Raw genomic sequence first — 19,284 nt, forward strand, 5'->3', positions numbered from 1 at the left:
TCTAAGCCTTTTCCATAGTTTCTTCTTCCCATTATTCTGGTACAGCTTGGTCTTAGTTTTACTTGTCCTAAGAATGCTGATCCAGAACTGGACTGGCTTCTTTAGATTTTTTTTTCTTTTCAATGTCTAATTTGGCCTTTCTGATAATGATTTGCACATTGTGGTGAAATTTACTCTCATAAAATCAAAAGTCTAAAACTTCAAAAGTCTACGCTTTAATTTCATCTTATTTGTTTCATTTCAAATGCAGTGTAGAGTCATGCAGACCCCAAACCATGAATGTTGTGTCTGTATTTAATATTTGTCACACAAGTTGACAGCCCTCCTATAAAGCAAATAATACATTCAGTACATAATACATTCGAAATGTTTTTAATTGTTAAGAAACTCACTAGAACTGTATTGTTCCTTCATCGTTTGCTTCCATTCTTTACTTGCAGGCACCAAGCCATAAGTACAGCGCCCACAGCAGTCACGTGACCAACGTGAGCTTCATGTACAGAGACAGTCATCTTGTGTCGACGGGCGGTAAAGACACCAGCATCATGCAGTGGCGTCTGGTAGAAAAGACTCCCACCCTGGTTCCCAGTGACTCCAGCATCAGTCTGAGCGACTCCCTGATGCAGAACTCAACCCCCCGGACCCTGGCCTCCGTTCCTACCACACCCCAGACCCCGTCTGAGCCCGTGGTGGTGCCTAACTCCCTGCCCATCAACAGAACAGAGCCAGACGCCAACACTCCGCCCATGACGCCCACCGAGACCCTGGAGCCTACCCCCAACGGACAGCAGGACGGCTCACCTGAGACCCCACCTCCTACTGACGAGGCAACACCCACCTCTGACAGCACCCTGAGCCCCAAGGACAGCCTGGAGCCTAGCGACGATACGGCCACGCCCAGCGACGAGGGCATGCCCTTTAGCCCACCATCGTAAAGCTTGTCAGTGAGGTGATGGTGGCCTGGTGGTCTTCCGACCCTCCTCCTCCTCATTTTGAGTTCCCATGCGTACTCTGTACTCTGCGCTCCTCCTGGAGGCACTAGTGTGTCACTGCGCCTTTGCTGCGGCGGGATGGAGCTAAGAAGCAGAGGCTCTTTCAGTTTTTACCATTTTCTTTTTCTGTTTCTTTCATCGTGTGTGTTGTTTTTTTTTCTTCAGAGAGGGAAAAAAAGATAAATAAATAGTAAAGTATGGTTATGTGCTGCCCAGGAGGAATCATACTTGGAGTGTGTAGATGGAAGCCATCAGAGATATGGAAATGGACACTAACATGCCTGTATACACTGATGCACACAAACACTACCACGACACCGTTTCACTCCACCAACTTACTCCATCTTTCTTTCTTTCTCTCTCTCTCTGTCTCATTCTTTATCTCTTCCTTTCTTTCTCTTACAAATGCACACACACACTTCTCCAACTGTGATCCTCTACATACCCTCTGACATATAGAGGTTCCAAATGTTCTTTCTTTCTTTTCTCTCCTCAAAACCAGGAACAAATTTCCAGATATAAGCCTCATATCAAGACAGACACATAAAACAAAACAAAAAAACTACACACACAGACAATGGCACATAATAATAATAATAAGCAGAAAGTGACTCGTATAACCAGATAAACCAACCAGCCAATATATTAGCTAAAGAAATATGCATTTTTTGTTGGAATTGCAATAAGTGAAATTAAGTGTATGCTCATTGAAAACTATAAATTAATCATGTTTTGAAAATGTTTGTGTGAATGCCATGGCATAGCATGTGTACCTGAGCCTTGAATTGTTTTAAAAAAAAAAGAAGAAGAAGAAGAAAAAAAGAAGAAAAAAGCCAGGCAGGTATCCCTGGCTCATTGGTTGAACTCGACTCGCTCACTGGGTCATTTTGGCTTCCTTTGCATAGATGGCTGTGCATTGCAAGAAGCTGATAATTGGCATTTAACAGCAGAGCATATTTATCACCAAAACTACACTCCCTCTCTTTCTTTCTCTCTCTTCTTTTTACTCTTTCTCACACACACACAAGCAAACGCATTTACACACACACATACACTCAAAGGGTCACTACACACAGGTGTGTAGGCCTGACCTTCTCCATATACAGTTCTCCACAGGCAATAGTTTGTTCCAAGTCATTCAATTTATTTCTGCTGGACTCCTCTGTCTCCTCGGCTCAAATCAGCTCAGATCAGATCAGACTGTCCAAAGCTCATCTGCGTGCTCCAGAGACGGCCAATCACCCAAACCTCAAACCGCTTCAGTTTTCTCATACTGACTTGATCTGTGCTCCTCATATTCATTCATTCACTGCATTTTAAGGCTGTATCCTTTTCTTCCCTTGGGACTGAATTGCTTCAGGTTGCGCTTGGAGACTGTCTTTGCCGCTCTATTCATTGGACTGATTTTTAATTTTTTATTTGTCATTTTTGAGAGAAACAAGATGAAATGAGTCTTAAATGTGTTTAGTAGTGTGAGTGTGTGAGTGTGAGTGTGTGTGTGTGTGTGTGTGCGCGTGCGTGGGGGCAGATGCCCTGAAGTTTTTCTTGTCTTTCATTCCACAAATGAGTGTTCACCCTTCCTGCCTCCTCCTTCTCTCCCTCCCACAGCATCTCAGGATCACTCACCTTGCCTGCAAGATCATCCGAGCGCTTGAGAGAGAGAGAGAGAGAGAGAGAGAGAGAGAGAGAGGACATCTCTTGTTTCTCTGTTTCTTGCTTTATTTTTCACTCTCTCTCTCACACACTCTTGCAAGCATCCCCCTCTCTAAACCACCCCACACCCTGCAGCTGCCACCACCACTTCAGCAGAATATTGCTTCGAAAAGAGATTGGACTGAATGATTAACAAATTAAAGAACAATATTTTCTATCGAACCTTAAACATCTGATGCAGTAGTAGCTTGAGGTCAAGCTAAGGTTGTGTGCATCCTAAGCAATACTTGATCAATATTCACCGTTTTGTCAGACTACAAGAGTGCTCTAAAGTGCTCTTTTGGTGGCATTTTCTGTGCAACTGCAGCATTGCAAGGTATTGAGTGGGATTGTAGTGGTTAAGCTGAATGTGTAAAAAGGCATGATGAGATCTGGTGTTAAAGCATGTTTTATCTTCAGATCTTCAGTAGGATTTTCATGCAGTATTGAGATGCCTGGATAAAATACATGTGTGCACTCACTCAGTATGCAACATTGAGTATTTGCTGGTGATTCTTAAAGCAGCAGTATCCCAAATTTGTTAGGAGCCGAAATAATTGAATTAATGGTATCAGTATCCTGGCATGAGTATGTCTGGGGGAAAAAAGAGTTTATTTGATTTTACCAAATTGAAAACCTCTGGAACATTATCATAAGGATGCTGGGTGATCAAAAGCCATCAAACCAAGCTGAACTGAATTTTTTCCCCAAGAGTGGCATAAAAGCAGTGTGTACGACTGGTGGAGGTGAACATGCCAAGAGGCAAAAAAACTGTGATTAAAACCAGAGATATTCCACCAAATATTGATTGCTGAACTCTTAAAACTTTATGAATATTAAATTGTTTTCTTTGCATTATTTGAGGTCTGAAAGCTCTGCATCTTTTTTGTTATGTCTGCCATTTCTCATTTTCTGCAAATTAATTCTCTGAATTATTTGGAATTTGTGAGAAATGTTCGTAGTTTATAGAATAAAATAACAATGTTCATTTCACTCAAACATAAACCTAGAAATATAAAAATCAGAGAAACTGATTCAGAAACTGAAATGGTCTCTTATTTTTTTCCAGAGCTGTATTGATATTAAAATCAGAGTGGTCTGGTAGGTTTCTGCAATTTCAATTCTCTACTGTATTTGAAAGTATTTCATAAATCCTCTACACATTCTCACCAATGATGTCTCTAAATCCTTAAAGCTTACAGACTGTTGCTTTAACGAAACTGTAACGTGTCAAATGCTCTGTGTATGTGTGTGTGTGTATGTATTTTATCCAGGCATAGTTAGTTGTAGGTTGAAGTTCATGTTTGAGAAGGTTGTTTCTGGTTGTCTTTCCACGTCTTGTACAGTGTGGTGTATCACTGCTCCAGCTGGTCTGCCGTTCAAATATTTTCTAGTCCTTATTTTGTATGGCCTTTTTGGATTGCTCCCGTTTTTCAAATGTGAGTGTTTCCGTGATTGCGGAGAATGTTGTTGTCGGATTTCTACAGATTGATTTGTATCGTTCCCACTTTTCGCCGTCCATGTATAGCTTTAGTGCAGAAACTGGCACTGTACGCTTACTCAGGGTCTGACCTTGTCACTCTCCTCCCTCTTGCGTTCCCTGTCTACTCTACTACTGTGACTCCCTTAATAGCCACACACACATACACACAAACTCACAGACAAGAGAGCACACACCAACGAAAAGGTAGTATTATCTTGGGTCTCGCATGGACGTCCCTCATGAGCTTTGAGCTTTAAGCTGACTTCAGGAGAGGTTTTCCAAGCAGCCGTTTCCAGATGCCATGTGTGCATTCATGTCTGGCTACTTTGTGTATATAATAGTTCTTCTGTATGTATATAACTTAGCAGGAATGCTTCGTTTTCAATGCCTTGGCCATAATGAAGAGCATGTTTGGTTATTAACTTTGGGGCAGGGTAGTTAGTTCAGGGATCAGTGGTGCTGTGGCACGGAGTGTTATTAGAAAAAGATCAGTTTTAAATCAGCAAGTAGAATGGAGGGTTTGGGTTGGTGAAGGCTCTTTTTGGATGTTGTTTGGTTAAAAAGAAAAAAGAAAAAAAAAAAGCTTTTGATATGTTTGATACAACCCAGTGTGTGCCTCTAGGACCTGTACAGGTGAAATTGTCATAACTGAATCCAGTTAAGGTGGACATATGACAGTGCAGTGACCTGATGTGGGTTTGTCAAAGGGGCTTTCAACAGGAATGTTTCTTGAATGTCACCAAGTTGAGTGGCCTTGCCATGTGTCTTTTGAACGAATACGGAGTATTTTTGAGGTTTTTTGTGGCTTATTAAATCTAAAAAGATTTAAAGTGAAAAGAACCTGGTTTATAACTGAAGATGTGATTTTTTTAAGATAACAGTTGGATGGGATGTTGGGTGTTTATGTAATGAAGTTATACCTACATACAGTTGAAAAGGACAGTGCTGTAAACGCACCCAAAGCAAAGACACGGGCATCTGTAGGCCTGTGTCCAACCTCTCAGTGACCGGACTGTTTGATCTCTAAGGGTCTGTATTTCTGAAGGGCTTCTACAGTCTCCCATCTTCATGTGAGATGGCTCGTATCCAAAACACACAGGGGGAGAGAGAAGAGGAGAGAGAGGGAGGCAATGCAAACTGGTGTGGAAAAGTACAACTCTCCTGGAATGGTCTGGATTCCCAGCCAACGATTGTTTCCACACTAAAGAACCCTGGACACAACTTCTCAGAATGCTTTGCAAAATTGCCAGGATCGAATAGTCATTGGATAAATAGGTGGGGAGGGAGCCAGCTAACATACAGAAAATAACTTTTGTGACAAAACAGCATGAAGACGGTGATAAAAATCATATCAATAATGATCATGATGCTAAAAATGATATGTCAGTAAATATGAACCTTTTTTTTTTTTCTTGTAACAATGTTTGAGCCAATCTGTCTCTCATGCATTCCTGTCTATGGGCAGAAAAATACTGAAGATTTTAGAAAATAAACAGTCATTTTAAACTGAGGTGCTGTGTTTCATTTACTTTTAAAAATGTGATACAAAAAAAAAAAAAAATACTGTATGGTGTGTCATACATTTTTAATACCGCAAAACAGGGGTTAAAAGTGTCTGAAAATTCCTGTTTTTTAGTTTATTTATTTCAGTGGTTCGTAATAAAACAGATGGGTAAAGGCCTGTTTTATAGTGCCCTAATATGTTGCCATTAAGACAAAACACTAGTAAAAAGCCAATTTTTTATCATAAAAAGTACAGTGTGATGCACATATAGACTGAGACTTTATATTTTCTAAAAAAGATTAAAATTCTCAAGATGCCAATTTGTAATTTTGTCAACAGTCCATAAAACTATAGTAAGTAGTGTGTAAGTATTTTGTTTCTGTTGTCCTAAACATATGGTAAAATGTACATTACTGTTCGAACGTTTTAGAACACCCCTATTTTTTTAAGCAAATTTAAAATCCTTAAATTTTACCAAAAATCATCAGGTGCGCCTTATGTATGAATTCTACCAGTCAGGTATTAAGTCTCACATTATAAAAACCTGCTTAACAGCGGGCCAAGTTTCATTCTATTTCTAAAATACCTCGCAGACCACTCCAAAAAAGGAAACGGGCCGCAAATGGCCCGCGGGCCTTAGATTGCACCCCTGGTCTAATGTATGTCCCAGTGCTGTATGTTAATGTCTCATGTCTCTAATGATCACAAAATAGATATGTGCATTTGTTCACATGTGTACCATGCTGATGAATCATTGACTGTAGAGCAGGGGTATTTAATTAGAATCCAGTTCGGTCCAGTGAGAGAAAAATACGCCAGGCTGAGGTCCGGACCGTCGCCATTTTTAACTTGTGTTATAATTCAGTATTATATACTGTATACTGAAGAAGCCTAGTACTTCTGTCAGTGTTTTATGTCATCAACAACTGAAAGACAAAACAAATTACACATACGAGTATATTTCAACAATATGTATTGTTTTAAATAGACCTGTCACAATAATTATATTATCAACCTATCATAAAATAAATGGAAACACCCTAAACTTATCGAGTCTATTAATGTGAATCTGTATGTTAACTTTGTTTAAAAATGCTATATTTATTCTATTTGATTTTATTTATATTAGATTTAGGCCTGCCTGTCAGGATAATGTATTTAATGTATTTTGTACATAACAAAATGTATTTAATATTATTACTGTATCAGACTTTATTATGTTGTGGGTAAAACTGATGGGGGAAGTTGCCAATGCTTTTTGTCCCCTGGGGGTTGCCGTAGTTTTGAGGTAGGGTTGTTTTGGGAGTGGGTGTTTTGGGAGTTTGGGAGTTCTGATCAGGTGGAGTAAAGTGGAATATTTTGGACTCTTGTCTCGGTTGTTTCTCTTTAATTCCTCCAAGTAACACCGCGAGGTTACATTACTGTTAGTATGTTTTATAAAGGTAGTATCTTAATTTATTTTTCTGGTGCGCACCATCTGTATTCTCATATTTTCTCGCTTTATTCTCCGACTGCAGCTTCTCACTGCCTGCTTCGCCTGTGTGGCTCCGCGCTCTCGCATCTGCACAGATCTGATTGGCAAAGGAGAGCGTTTTTTACAGCACACGTGATTGGTCAGTAAGTTTACTGCGCTGTCGTTCCGCCGCTTTTAGTAGTTTATCGGTCTGGGTCCGGATCCGGACCGCGGTCCGCCTATTAGTGACCCCTGTACTACAGCATACATTAGACTGTGCTGAGGTGTTACAGCTAACACCAACATGGCAACACAGTACTGAGACAGCGTGTGTTAGGATAATGCTGAAGTGAAACCATACGTTTCTGTGTCTGTGGATGCATCAACTGACTTACTGGAGCCGCAAAAGCCATAATACTACAGTATGTACAGCACTGACCAAGTAACGGTCTCATCTGAAGTTCCATTCAGTTATAAGTGTCCTTTCCAGACAAGAGCTCACCAGCCACACTGTGCACAATTGTATTGTATTAATTACTCCCAGAAATGTGCACCTCTTTCCATTTCTAATGAGCTTGAATCTTAAAATATTCTAAAAGTACAAAGGAACTCGAGATATATAGTTTGTGAGCTGTGGATTGTGTGTGTTTATGTGAAGCTGCTAATTTAGAAACAGTATGCATCACATAAGGAAAAGATGCTAAATCATAATCAGGGCACTGTCCAAAATGAAGCGAATGATACAGAAAAAATTAGCTACAGTTCTGTGCAAAATTCTGATTCGCTGAACTGTGTTTGTCCAAAAAATATATATATTACAATGCAATTAATGAAAAAAGCAATATCTTTTAATCTTTTAATGTTTTTTTTTTATTCAGTATATGTTTAAAAGCTTGTAGACACAAACTCATTCACTGTCTCGCTTAAAATAGTTTAAATTACACATTAAATCAGAAAAATGCAATTTAAGAAAGCAGCAATTCAATTTGTCATTTACATCAGTCCCTGCAGTTCAGGCCTACAAATTTACAAACTTCATGTTTTTGCAACAAGATAATGCAAAACCACTATCTATTTATATACCTATCTATCTATCTATCTATCTATCTATCTATCTATCTATATATCTATATATCGTATATCTTTATTTCTATCATATATCTATATATGTATGTATGTATCTATCTATGTATGTTTATTACTATCATATATCTATCTATCATATATCTATATCTATCTATCATATATCTTTATTTCTATCATATATCTATATATGTATCTATATATCTATGTATCTATCCATATATATCTTTTTATCTATCATATATCTATCTATCTATCTATCTATCTATATATCTGTCATATCTATATATATCTATCTATGTTTATTTCTATCATATATCTATATATATATCTATGTATCTATCTATCATATATATATATATATATATATATATATATATATATATATATATATGTATACATATATATCATATATCTATATATGTATGTATGTATCTATCTATCTATATATGTATGTATCTATCTATCTATTTACCACATTTCTATATATCTATGTGTCTATCTATATATCTTTTTATCTATCATATATCTATCTATCTATCTATCTATCATATATATATATATGAAAGATATATATGTATATATATATATATATATATATATATACATATATATCTTTCATATATATATATGTATATATATATATATATATATATATATATATATATATATATATCTTTATTTCTATCATATATCTATATATCTATATATATATCTATATACTATATACTGATCAGCTAAGTTACTTTGGTTGTTTATGGTCAACCCCTCCAACCCCTCATACATAGCTAGCTATCTAGCTAGCTAGCTATGTATGTATCTATCTATGTATCTATCTATCTAGCTATGTATGTATGTATCTATCTATCTATGTATCTATCTAGCTATGTATCTATCTATCTAGCTATGTATCTATCTATCTATCTAGCTATGTATCAAGCTAGCTAGCTATGTATCTAACTAGCTATCTATCTATCTATCTATCTATCTATCTATCTATCTATCTATCTAACTATGTATCTATCTAGCTATGTATGTATCTATCTATCTATGTAAGTTATCTAGCTAGCTATGTATCTATCTATCTAGCTATGTATGTATGTATCTATCTATCTAGCTATGTATCTAGCTAGTTAGCTATGTATCTATCTATCTAGGTAGCTATGTATCTATCTATCTAGCTAGCTATGTGTCTATCTATCTAGCTAGTTATGTATCTAGCTAGCTATGTATCTAGCTAGCTATGTATCTATCTAGCTAGGTACGTATCTATGTATCTAGCTAGCTACGTATCTATCTAGCTAGCCATGTATGTATCTAGCTAGCTATGTAGCTATCTATCTAGCTAGCTATGTATCTAGCTAGCTATGTATCTACCTATCTATCTATCTAGCTGTGTATCTATGTATCTCTATCTATATATATATATATATGTATCTATCTATATAGCTATGTATGTATGTATCTAGCTATGTATGTATGTATCTATCTAGCTATGTATGTATGTATCTATCTAGCTAGCTATGTATCTATCTATCTAGCTAGCTATGTATCTATCTATCTAGCTAGCTATGTATCTATCTCTATCTATCTATCTAGCTAGCTATGTATCTATCTATCTCTTTATCTAGCTACGTATCTATCTATGTATCTATCTATCTATCTATTTATCTAGCTACGTATCTATCTATCTAGCTATGTATCTAGCTAGCTATGTATCTATCTATCTATCTATCTATCTATCTATCTACGTATCTATCTAGCTAGCTAGCTATGTATGTATCTATCTGTTTATCTATCTAGCTATGTATGTATGTATGTATCTATCTAGCTATGTATCTAGCTAGCTATGTATCTATATATCTATGTATCTAGCTAGCTAGCTATGTATCTATCTATCTAGGTAGCTATGTATGTATCTAGCTAGCTATGTATGTATCTATCTATCTATCTATCTAGCTATGTATCTATCTATCTAGCTATGTATGTATGTATCTATCTAGCTAGCTATGTATCTATCTCTATCTATCTATCTATCTAGCTAGCTAGCTACGTATCTATCTAGCTAGCTATGTATGTATCTATTTATGTATCTATTTAGCTAGCTATGTATGTATCAATCTATCTATCTATGTGTTTATCTATCTAGCTATGTATGTATGTATCTATCTATCTAGCTATGTATCTAGCTAGCTATGTATCTATCTATCTAGCTAGCTATGTATCTAGCTAGCTATTTATCTAGCTACGTAGCTATCTATCTATCTAGCTATGTATCTAGCTAGCTAGCTATGTATCTATCTATCTAGGTAGCTATGTATGTATCTAGCTAGCTATGTATGTATCTATCTAGCTATGTATCTATCTATCTAGCTATGTATGTATGTATCTATCTAGCTAGCTATGTATCTATCTCTATCTATCTATCTATCTATCTATCTATCTAGCTAGCTACGTATCTATCTAGCTAGCTATGTATGTATCTATTTATGTATCTATCTAGCTAGCTATGTATGTATCAATCTATCTATCTAGCTATGTATCTAGCTAGCTATGTATCTAGCTAGCTATGTATCTATCTAGCTAGCTATGTATCTATCTATCTAGCTAGCTATGTATCTAGCTAGCTACGTATCTCTATCGAGCTAGCTATGTATCTATCTAGCTATCTGTCTGTGTATCTATCTATCTAGCTATGTGTGTATCTATCTATCTATCTAGCTATGTATCTAGCTAGCTACGTATCTATCTATCTATCTATCTATCTATGTATCTCTAGCTAGCTAGCTATGTATCTAGCTAGCTACGTATCTATCTATCTATCTATGTATCTCTAGCTAGCTAGCTATGTATCTAGCTAGCTACGTATCTATCTATCGAGCTAGCTATGTATCTATCTAGCTAGCTATGTATCTATCTATCTATCTAGCTATCTATCTAGCTAGCTATGTATGTATCTATCTATTTATGTATCTATCTAGCTAGCTATGTATGTATCAATCTATCTATCTAGCTATGTATCTAGCTAGCTATGTATCTATCTATCTAGCTAGCTATGTATCTAGCTAGCTACGTATCTATCTATCGAGCTAGCTATGTATCTAGCTAGCTATCTATCTATGTATCTATCTATATAGCTATGTGTGTATCTATCTATCTATCTAGCTATGTATCTAGCTAGCTATGTATATAGCTAGCTACGTATCTATCTATCTATCTAGCTAGCTATGTATCTCTATCTAGCTAGCTAGCTATGTATCTAGCTAGCTACGTATCTATCTATCGAGCTAGCTATGTATCTATCTAGCTAGCTATGAATCTATCTATCTAGCTATCTATCTATCTATCTAGCTATGTATCTATCTAGCTAGCTATGTATGTATCAATCTATCTATCTAGCTATGTATCTAGCTAGCTATGTATCTATCTATCTATTTATCTAGCTACGAATCTATCTAGCTAGCTGTGTATCTATCTCTCTAGGTAGCTATGTATGTATCTATCTATCTAGCTAGCTAGCTATGTATGTATCTATCTATCTATGTATCTATGTATCTATCTAGCTATGTATGTATCTAGCTATGTATCTAGCTAGCTATATATCTATCTATCTATCGAGCTAGCTATGTATCTATCTAGCTATCTATCTATGTATCTATCTATCTAGCTATGTGTGTATCTATCTATCTATCTATCTAGCTATGTATCTAGCTAGCTATGTATCTAGCTAGCTATGTATCTATATCTATCTATCTATCTATCTATCTATCTAGCTAGCTATGTATCTAGCTAGCTACGTATCTATCTATCGAGCTAGCTATGTATCTATCTAGCTAGCTATGTATCTATCTAGCTAGCTATCTATCTAGCTAGCTATGTATCTATCTAGCTAGCGATGTATGTATCTATCTATTTATGTATCTATCTAGCTAGCTATGTATGTATCAATCTATCTGTCTAGCTATGTATCTAGCTAGCTATGTATCTAGCTAGCTAGCTATGTATCTAGCTAGCTAGCTATGTATCTATCTATCTAGGTAGCTATGTATGTATCTAGCTAGCTATGTATGTATCTATCTAGCTAGCTAGCTATGTATGTATCTATCTATCTATGTATCTATCTATCTATCTATGTATGTATCTAGCTATGTATGTATCTAGCTATGTATGTATCTAGCTATGTATCTAGCTATCTATCTACCTATCTATCTATCTATCTATCTATCTATCTATCTATCTACGTATCTATCTAGCTAGCTATGTATCTATCTATCTATCTAGCTATGTATCTATCTATCTAGCTAGCTATGTATCTATCTATCTAGCTAGCTATGTATCTAGCTAGCTATCTATCTATCTATCTAGCTATGTATCTATCTAGCTAGCTATGTATGTATCTAGCTAGCTAGCTATGTATCTATCTATCTAGCTAGCTATGTATCTATCTATCTAGCTAGCTATGTATCTAGCTAGCTATGTATCTATCTAGCTAGCTATGTATCTAGCTAGCTAGCTAGCTATGTATCTAGCTAGCTAGCTATGTATCTCTATCTAGCTAGCTAGCTATGTATCTATCTATTTAGCTAGCTAGCGATGTATCTATTTAGATAGCTATGTATCTATCTAGCTAGCTACCTATGTATCTATCTATGTATCTATTTAGCTAGCTAGCCATGTATCTAGCTAGCTAGCTATGTATCTAGCTAGCTATGTATCTATCTATCTATCTAGCTATGTATCTAGCTAGCTAGCTATGTATCTAGCTAGTTAGCTAGCTATGTATCTAGCTACTTAGCTAGCTATGTATCTATCTAGCTAGCTATGTATCTATTTATCTTACTATAATTTTGTGCTTGCACTGATCAGCTAAGTTACTTTGCTTGTTTATGGTCAGATCAGTAATATTCATCAAACATCTAATCTTTACCCATCAAACACTAATCACCCTTTATGCAGCAAGCTCTTCACAGGGGTCATCAGGTAGGCACCTCCCTTCATCAGAGTTTCTCTGAATTAAGCCTACAACCCCTCCGGAAGGCTCAGCAGTGAAGTCTGGCGTCCCAGACTCACTCCCCTCCAAGCTCGCTACATAAGATATCCCCTATAGTTCACTACCTACACCTGCCAACAACAATCGTCCAATCAACAACCAATCACTACTGATATTTAAACCCTGCACTTGCTCTACACTGTACACAATGCATCTATTTATTTCTGTTTGTTTGTGTCTGTTATAATACAGGAGGATGACCTAATCCTGTACCTAACAACTGAAGTTATACATAGGGCCCAGTCCAGTCCTTTTCCTGTATACTGTACACTCCCATTCATTTAACTTTAACTACACAAAAATGACGAGCACCTACACCTGACAACTAAGTTGCTGTGGCCGTTTATGATCCAATTAGCAACATTTAACCCAACCATCAAATATCTTACCCTCCCTTTACCCATACAATAAATCACTAATCACTATGCTGCAAGCTCTTCACAGGGGTCATCAGGTAGGCACCTCCCTTCATCAGTGTTTTGCTGAATTAGGCCTACGACACCTCCAGAAGGCTCAGCAGTGAATTCTGGCGTCCCAGACTCACTCCCCTCCAAGCTCACTACACCCAACTATACCACTATCCCAACATCATGTGCACCAGGCACTTTATGTCTACACACTGGGCCCTTCCCCAACTAACCTCAACCCTCTGAATGCATAACCTTAACACATTGCCTCTGAACCAAAATTCAGTCAACACAGATGTGACCGACTTTGCCCCAAACCCCTAACACCTAATGCCTGCCACCTCTCTACCTTTGTAAGTATGTATGTATGTATGTATTTATCTCTCTACCTGTATATGTATCTGTATGTATGTATGTATGTATGTATGTATGCTGAATGAATGAATGAATGTATGTAGTGTATGTATGCCCCAAGATGTTGTATGGGCAGTCTTTTCACCCCTTCCTAGACGTCCTCCTGAAGCGACGCAGGAAGCGCTGTAGCCATCCTCTCTGCAGGAAAAGGGTTACAAGAAAACAGAATAAAATAAGACATGGTGTAATACAGGAGCTTCTGCACACTGTAGATGCCTCCTCTAAACTTGAAATCAGGATTTATTGCGAACTTTTACCTTTGCAGCAGGCACTGGCTCAGAATCAGGCTTCGGGTTGTTGATGTCCAGCCAGTGAAGTGTGTCCGCCTCGCCGCCCAGCGCCACGACCCGGTCACGTGACCTGAAACAACTAAACATCCTGCTAAAGATGTTAGTGAGGCGTTTACCAGATCTGCCACGGGTCGATGAGGGGAGTCCAGTGTCGTCCTGCTGGGATGTCTCTAGGTAGGTGGTGGTGGTGGTGGGCAGGTGTGCAATCGGCGCTTCCTGGCACTGTTCAAGAGAAACCATACAAATATTCAATTCTAAACAAACAGTGGCAAAAAGACTATTCTGAATTCTGATACTGACATTGCAAAAGCCTTAATGTTAATATGCAGAACATTTTAATGGTTATTTGTATTTAAGTCAGCAACAACCTGAAAGAAAAAATTGTTGCAATGTGGACTAATAATCTATTCAAATTTAGGCTGCTCAACAATAACAATCTGATAGAGTCTTACACAAAACGGCAGAAGAACGTCAACGTGCTGTGGGCTGATCTCCGGATCAGAAACCACCTGTAATTGAAACATAGGAAAATGTATACTAACCATTTTCTAATACAAACACCCAAAAACTATTAACATATACAAGAGTTTACATCCAAGCTGGTGTGTGTTGTTTTAAATAATACTGAACACTGACTTCTAGGAGAGGGACTTTACCATATTATATATACTGTATGACTCTAATTAATACTATATACGGTACTGTAATGTTTTGGATGCAGCTGTGTGACAGTGATGCTTCACTGTAATTTAATCTTTAATTGTGTTTTTCTCACCTCCATGCAGGCATTCGGTTCCACCCAGGAGATTGGCACTTCACCCAGCGAGAGAACGCTGCAGTCATCTGAAACGTCCATCGCAGAATCCACCTGCAATTGACACAAATGATAATTGTATTCCAACCATTTTTTTTGTTTTAAATGTACTCTAAATATACTTTACGTAGTTAGTTTACTATATATTTAACAATATGTGTTATAAAACTCCCACTGTGTTCTTATGTAAAAAAAAATAAAAATAAAATTACAAGACAAAGTAAAAACCTTTTATGTCAAGTCAGTTTGAAGTATTTCTATTGGCCTGTCTATTATCAAATGTAACAACTGTAAATGCAATTTAATTTATTTGCAATGTAAAATGTAATTTTTATGCAAAGCTGGGTATGACCCTGCTAACACTGATGTTTTGAATAGCCCAGTAGATATTTTATGAGCTTATTTGATGATGTTTGTGCACATAAACCGACCTGTATAAAGCCAAATAGGGACAATTACACAGTCTTCTACCGTTATTAAATAAAATAAATGCTAAATAATGTGTTACACTAGTCAGCTCCACTTAGTGCACACTGCTTACTGAGATAAACCGCTATGACCCTGCAGCTAAACTATCACAACTCAATAACAACCCGTTTAGGTTTAATGGTTTATAATTCATCCATATCAGTAAATCTGTCGTTCTGATACTAATAAATTGAGCTGAATTCTATAAGCGAGTCTGAAAGAGTTAAAGTGAGGTTATACTGGGTCTGATAGAGGTGTAGCAGTTTAATAGAGACTCACAGAAAGAGGCGGAGTGTGAGGAGATGAAGCCTCTGGAGCACCAGACTCCGCCTGTAGAACAGATCCTCACTTTAATTCATGCTGATCCATCTCCAGCTTTATTTCTGACTTTTATTCAGTTTAGTTCCTGATGGTGAATTTGGTCTAAAACGCGGGAAATTTCGAGCTTACTGACCTCAGGTGGATGGACGCTAGAAGTCCGCTGGCAGTCCATATCCGACCGCGGGGCGTCGGTCCTCACAACGATCCGGTTACCTGAAAAAAGAAAAAAAAACACAACAAAAAAACAACAACAACAACACAGAAAACACAACAATAACAGAATAATTAAAAGAGCAATCCAAAACAATCCAAAGGATAAATCAGGCGGTAAGTCTGTAGTAAAAGTGGAAATCTCTCTCCGGAGTGGAAAAACTGCTCCTGCGGCCGTAAAGCTTAGAAACAGTTTAAATAAAAACAAATAAATCGAATCTTATACACCGTGCGCGCTCCCGCGGCTAAAAGACCCGTATGCTTTTTTACCCAATAATATTATTACTAATAATAACAATGATAATAACAAAAATAACATTATGTATTGTCATTATAGAAGATATAACTATAATATTCATATGAAAATAGTTTATAGCCTTAAAAAAATATTGTGACGCCACGCGCTTTAACGTCACTAAAGTCCCGTATGTTTATTTTAATGGAAGATATAAACACATTGTTTAGTAAGAAATATAGTTTATAGCCTTATATATTACTCCTACTACTTCTACTCCTACTACTACTAATAATAATCTAATAATAATAATAATAATAATAATAATAATAATAATAATAATAATAATAATAATAATAATATGATGAAGAAGAACATTGTTAATAATATCCCACTAATGATAATATTAATCTATAATATTATAATATATTATTAATAATATAATATAATATATATATATATATATATATATATATATATATATATATATATATATATATATATATATATATATATATATATATATAATTATTATTAATAATAATAGTAATAATAGTAACATGGCATTAATATAATAGCTTTAAAAGTCAGATTCTGAGAGTCTGATTTTATACTTTAAAATTAACTGGCAACATGGCCTACCGATCCATAATGCACAAAAAAATTGAATATAAAGCTGATGTTCTAGTGTGATTTTGAAGGACTTTTTAATCTTGGGCCAGACCAAATACACATGATCTAAAGAGAACTAGTCTTCTACTTTAAGGAAAGCCTGGAAATAGCCTGGCCCAAGCTGATTTTATACTTTAAAATGAACTGGCAACATGGAATACCGATCCATAATGCAAATTTTTTTTATGTAAAGCTGATGTTCCAGTGTGATTTTGAAGGACTTTTTCATATTGGGCCAGACCAAATACACATGATCTAAAGAGTACTAGTCTTCTACTTTAGGGAAAGCCTGGAATTAGCCTGGCCCAAGCTGATTTTATACTTTAAAATTAACTGGCAACATGGCATACCGATCCATAAGGCAGAAAAAAGTTTAATTTAAAGCTGATGTTCTAGTGTGATTTTGAAGGACTTTTTAATCTTGGGCCAGAACAAATACACATGATCTGAAGAGTACTAGTCTTCTACTTTAAGGAAAACCTGGAAATAGCTTGGCCCAAGCTGATTTTATACTTTAAAATGAACTGGCAACATGGCATACCGATCCATAAGGCACAAAAAAGTTTAATTTAAAGCTGATGTTCTAGTGTGATTTTGAAGGACTTTTTAATCTTGGGCCAGACCAAATACACATGATCTGAAGAGTACTAGTCTTCTACTTTAAGAAAAACCTGGAATTAGCCTGGCCCGAGCTGATTTTATACGTTAAAATGAACTGGCAACATGTAATAACGATCCATAATGCACAAAGAAATTGAATATAAAGCTGATGTTCTAGTGTAATTTTGAAGGACTTTTTAATCTTGGGCCAGACCAAATACACATGATCTGAAGAGTTCTAGTCTTCTACTTTAAGGAAAACCTGGAATTAGCCTGGCCCAAGCTGATTTTATACTTTAAAATGAACTGGCAACATAGCATACCGATCCATAATGCACAATTTTTTTTATGTAAAGCTGATGTTCCAGTGTGATTTTGAAGGACTTTTTCATATTGGGCCAGACCAAATACACATGATCTAAAGAGTACTAGTCTTTTACTTTAGGGAAAGCCTGGAATTAGCCTGGCCCAAGCTGATTTTATACTTTAAAATTAACTGGCAACATGGCCTACAGATCCATAATGCACAAAAAAATTGAATTTAAAGCTGATGTTCTAGTGTGATTTTGAAGGACTTTTTAATCTTGGGCCAGACCAAATAGACATGATCTAAAGAGTACTAGTCTTCTACTTTAAGAAAAACCTGGAATTAGCCTGGCCCAAGCTGATTTTATACTTTAAAATGAATTGGCAACATGGTATAACGAGCCAATTTGCACAAAAAAGCCACTGTTCCAGTACAATTTTGAAGATTTTTTTAATCTTGGGCCAGAACAAATACACATGATCTGAAGAGAACTAGTCTTCTACTTTAAGGAAAACCTGGAAATAGCCTGGCCCAAGCTGATTTTATACTTTAAAATGAACTGGCAATATGGAATACCGATCCATAATGCACAATTTTTCTTTATGTAAAGCTGATGTTCTAGTGTGATTTTGAGTCAGGCTGCTCCCAGAGTGAACTCAGATCCCCTCCTACAGACACACTATACTCTACAGCAGGGGTCACAAATAGGCGGACCGCGGTCCGGATCAAGTACCCCTCGCTGCAGAATCACAAGTCCAGGGGGTGGGGCTGGATCTGATCCAAGGGGTGGAGCCTGACCTCCTGACCACTCATATCTTCTTTTAGGTTAGGGTTAGGGCAGAGCCATAGAGAGAGCTGATTTTATACTTTAAAATGAACTGGCAACATAGCATACCAATCCATAATGCACAATTTTTTTTATGTAAAGCTGATGTTCCAGTGTGATTTTGAAGGACTTTTTCATCTTGGGCCAGACAAAATACACATGATCTGAAGAGTACTAGTCTTCTACTTTAAGGAAAACCTGGAAATAGCCTGGCCCAAGCTGATTTTATACTTTAAAATGAACTGGCAACATGGAATACCGATCCATAAGGCACAAAAAAGTTTAATTTAAAGCTGATGTTCTAGTGTGATTTTGAAGGACTTTTTAATCTTGGGCCAGACCAAATACACATGATCTGAAGAGTACTAGTCTTCTACTTTAAGAAAAACCTGGAATTAGCCTGTTGCCATGTTGCCAGTTCATTTTAAAGTATAAAATCAGCTTGGGCCAGGCTATTTCCAGG

General features: G+C 36.6%; 1 protein-coding gene across 6 annotated transcripts in view; it reads left to right on the forward strand.

Moving 5' to 3' along the window:
* Window positions 1-5,677, forward strand: part of LOC103041533 (echinoderm microtubule-associated protein-like 4) — a 105,345-nt gene extending 99,668 nt beyond the window's left edge. For all 6 annotated transcript variants that reach the window (XM_049481719.1, XM_049481717.1, XM_049481718.1 and 3 more), the window contains one exon: window positions 441-5,677. In XM_049481719.1, the coding sequence (XP_049337676.1) occupies window positions 441-935 (495 nt within the window). In that variant the 3' untranslated portion in view covers window positions 936-5,677. The remainder of the gene's footprint in view (window positions 1-440) is intronic.
* The last annotated feature ends 13,607 nt before the right edge of the window (window positions 5,678-19,284 follow it).

Source organism: Astyanax mexicanus, chromosome 7, assembly GCF_023375975.1.
Source record: "Astyanax mexicanus isolate ESR-SI-001 chromosome 7, AstMex3_surface, whole genome shotgun sequence".
Classification (NCBI taxonomy): Eukaryota; Metazoa; Chordata; class Actinopteri; order Characiformes; family Acestrorhamphidae; genus Astyanax; species Astyanax mexicanus.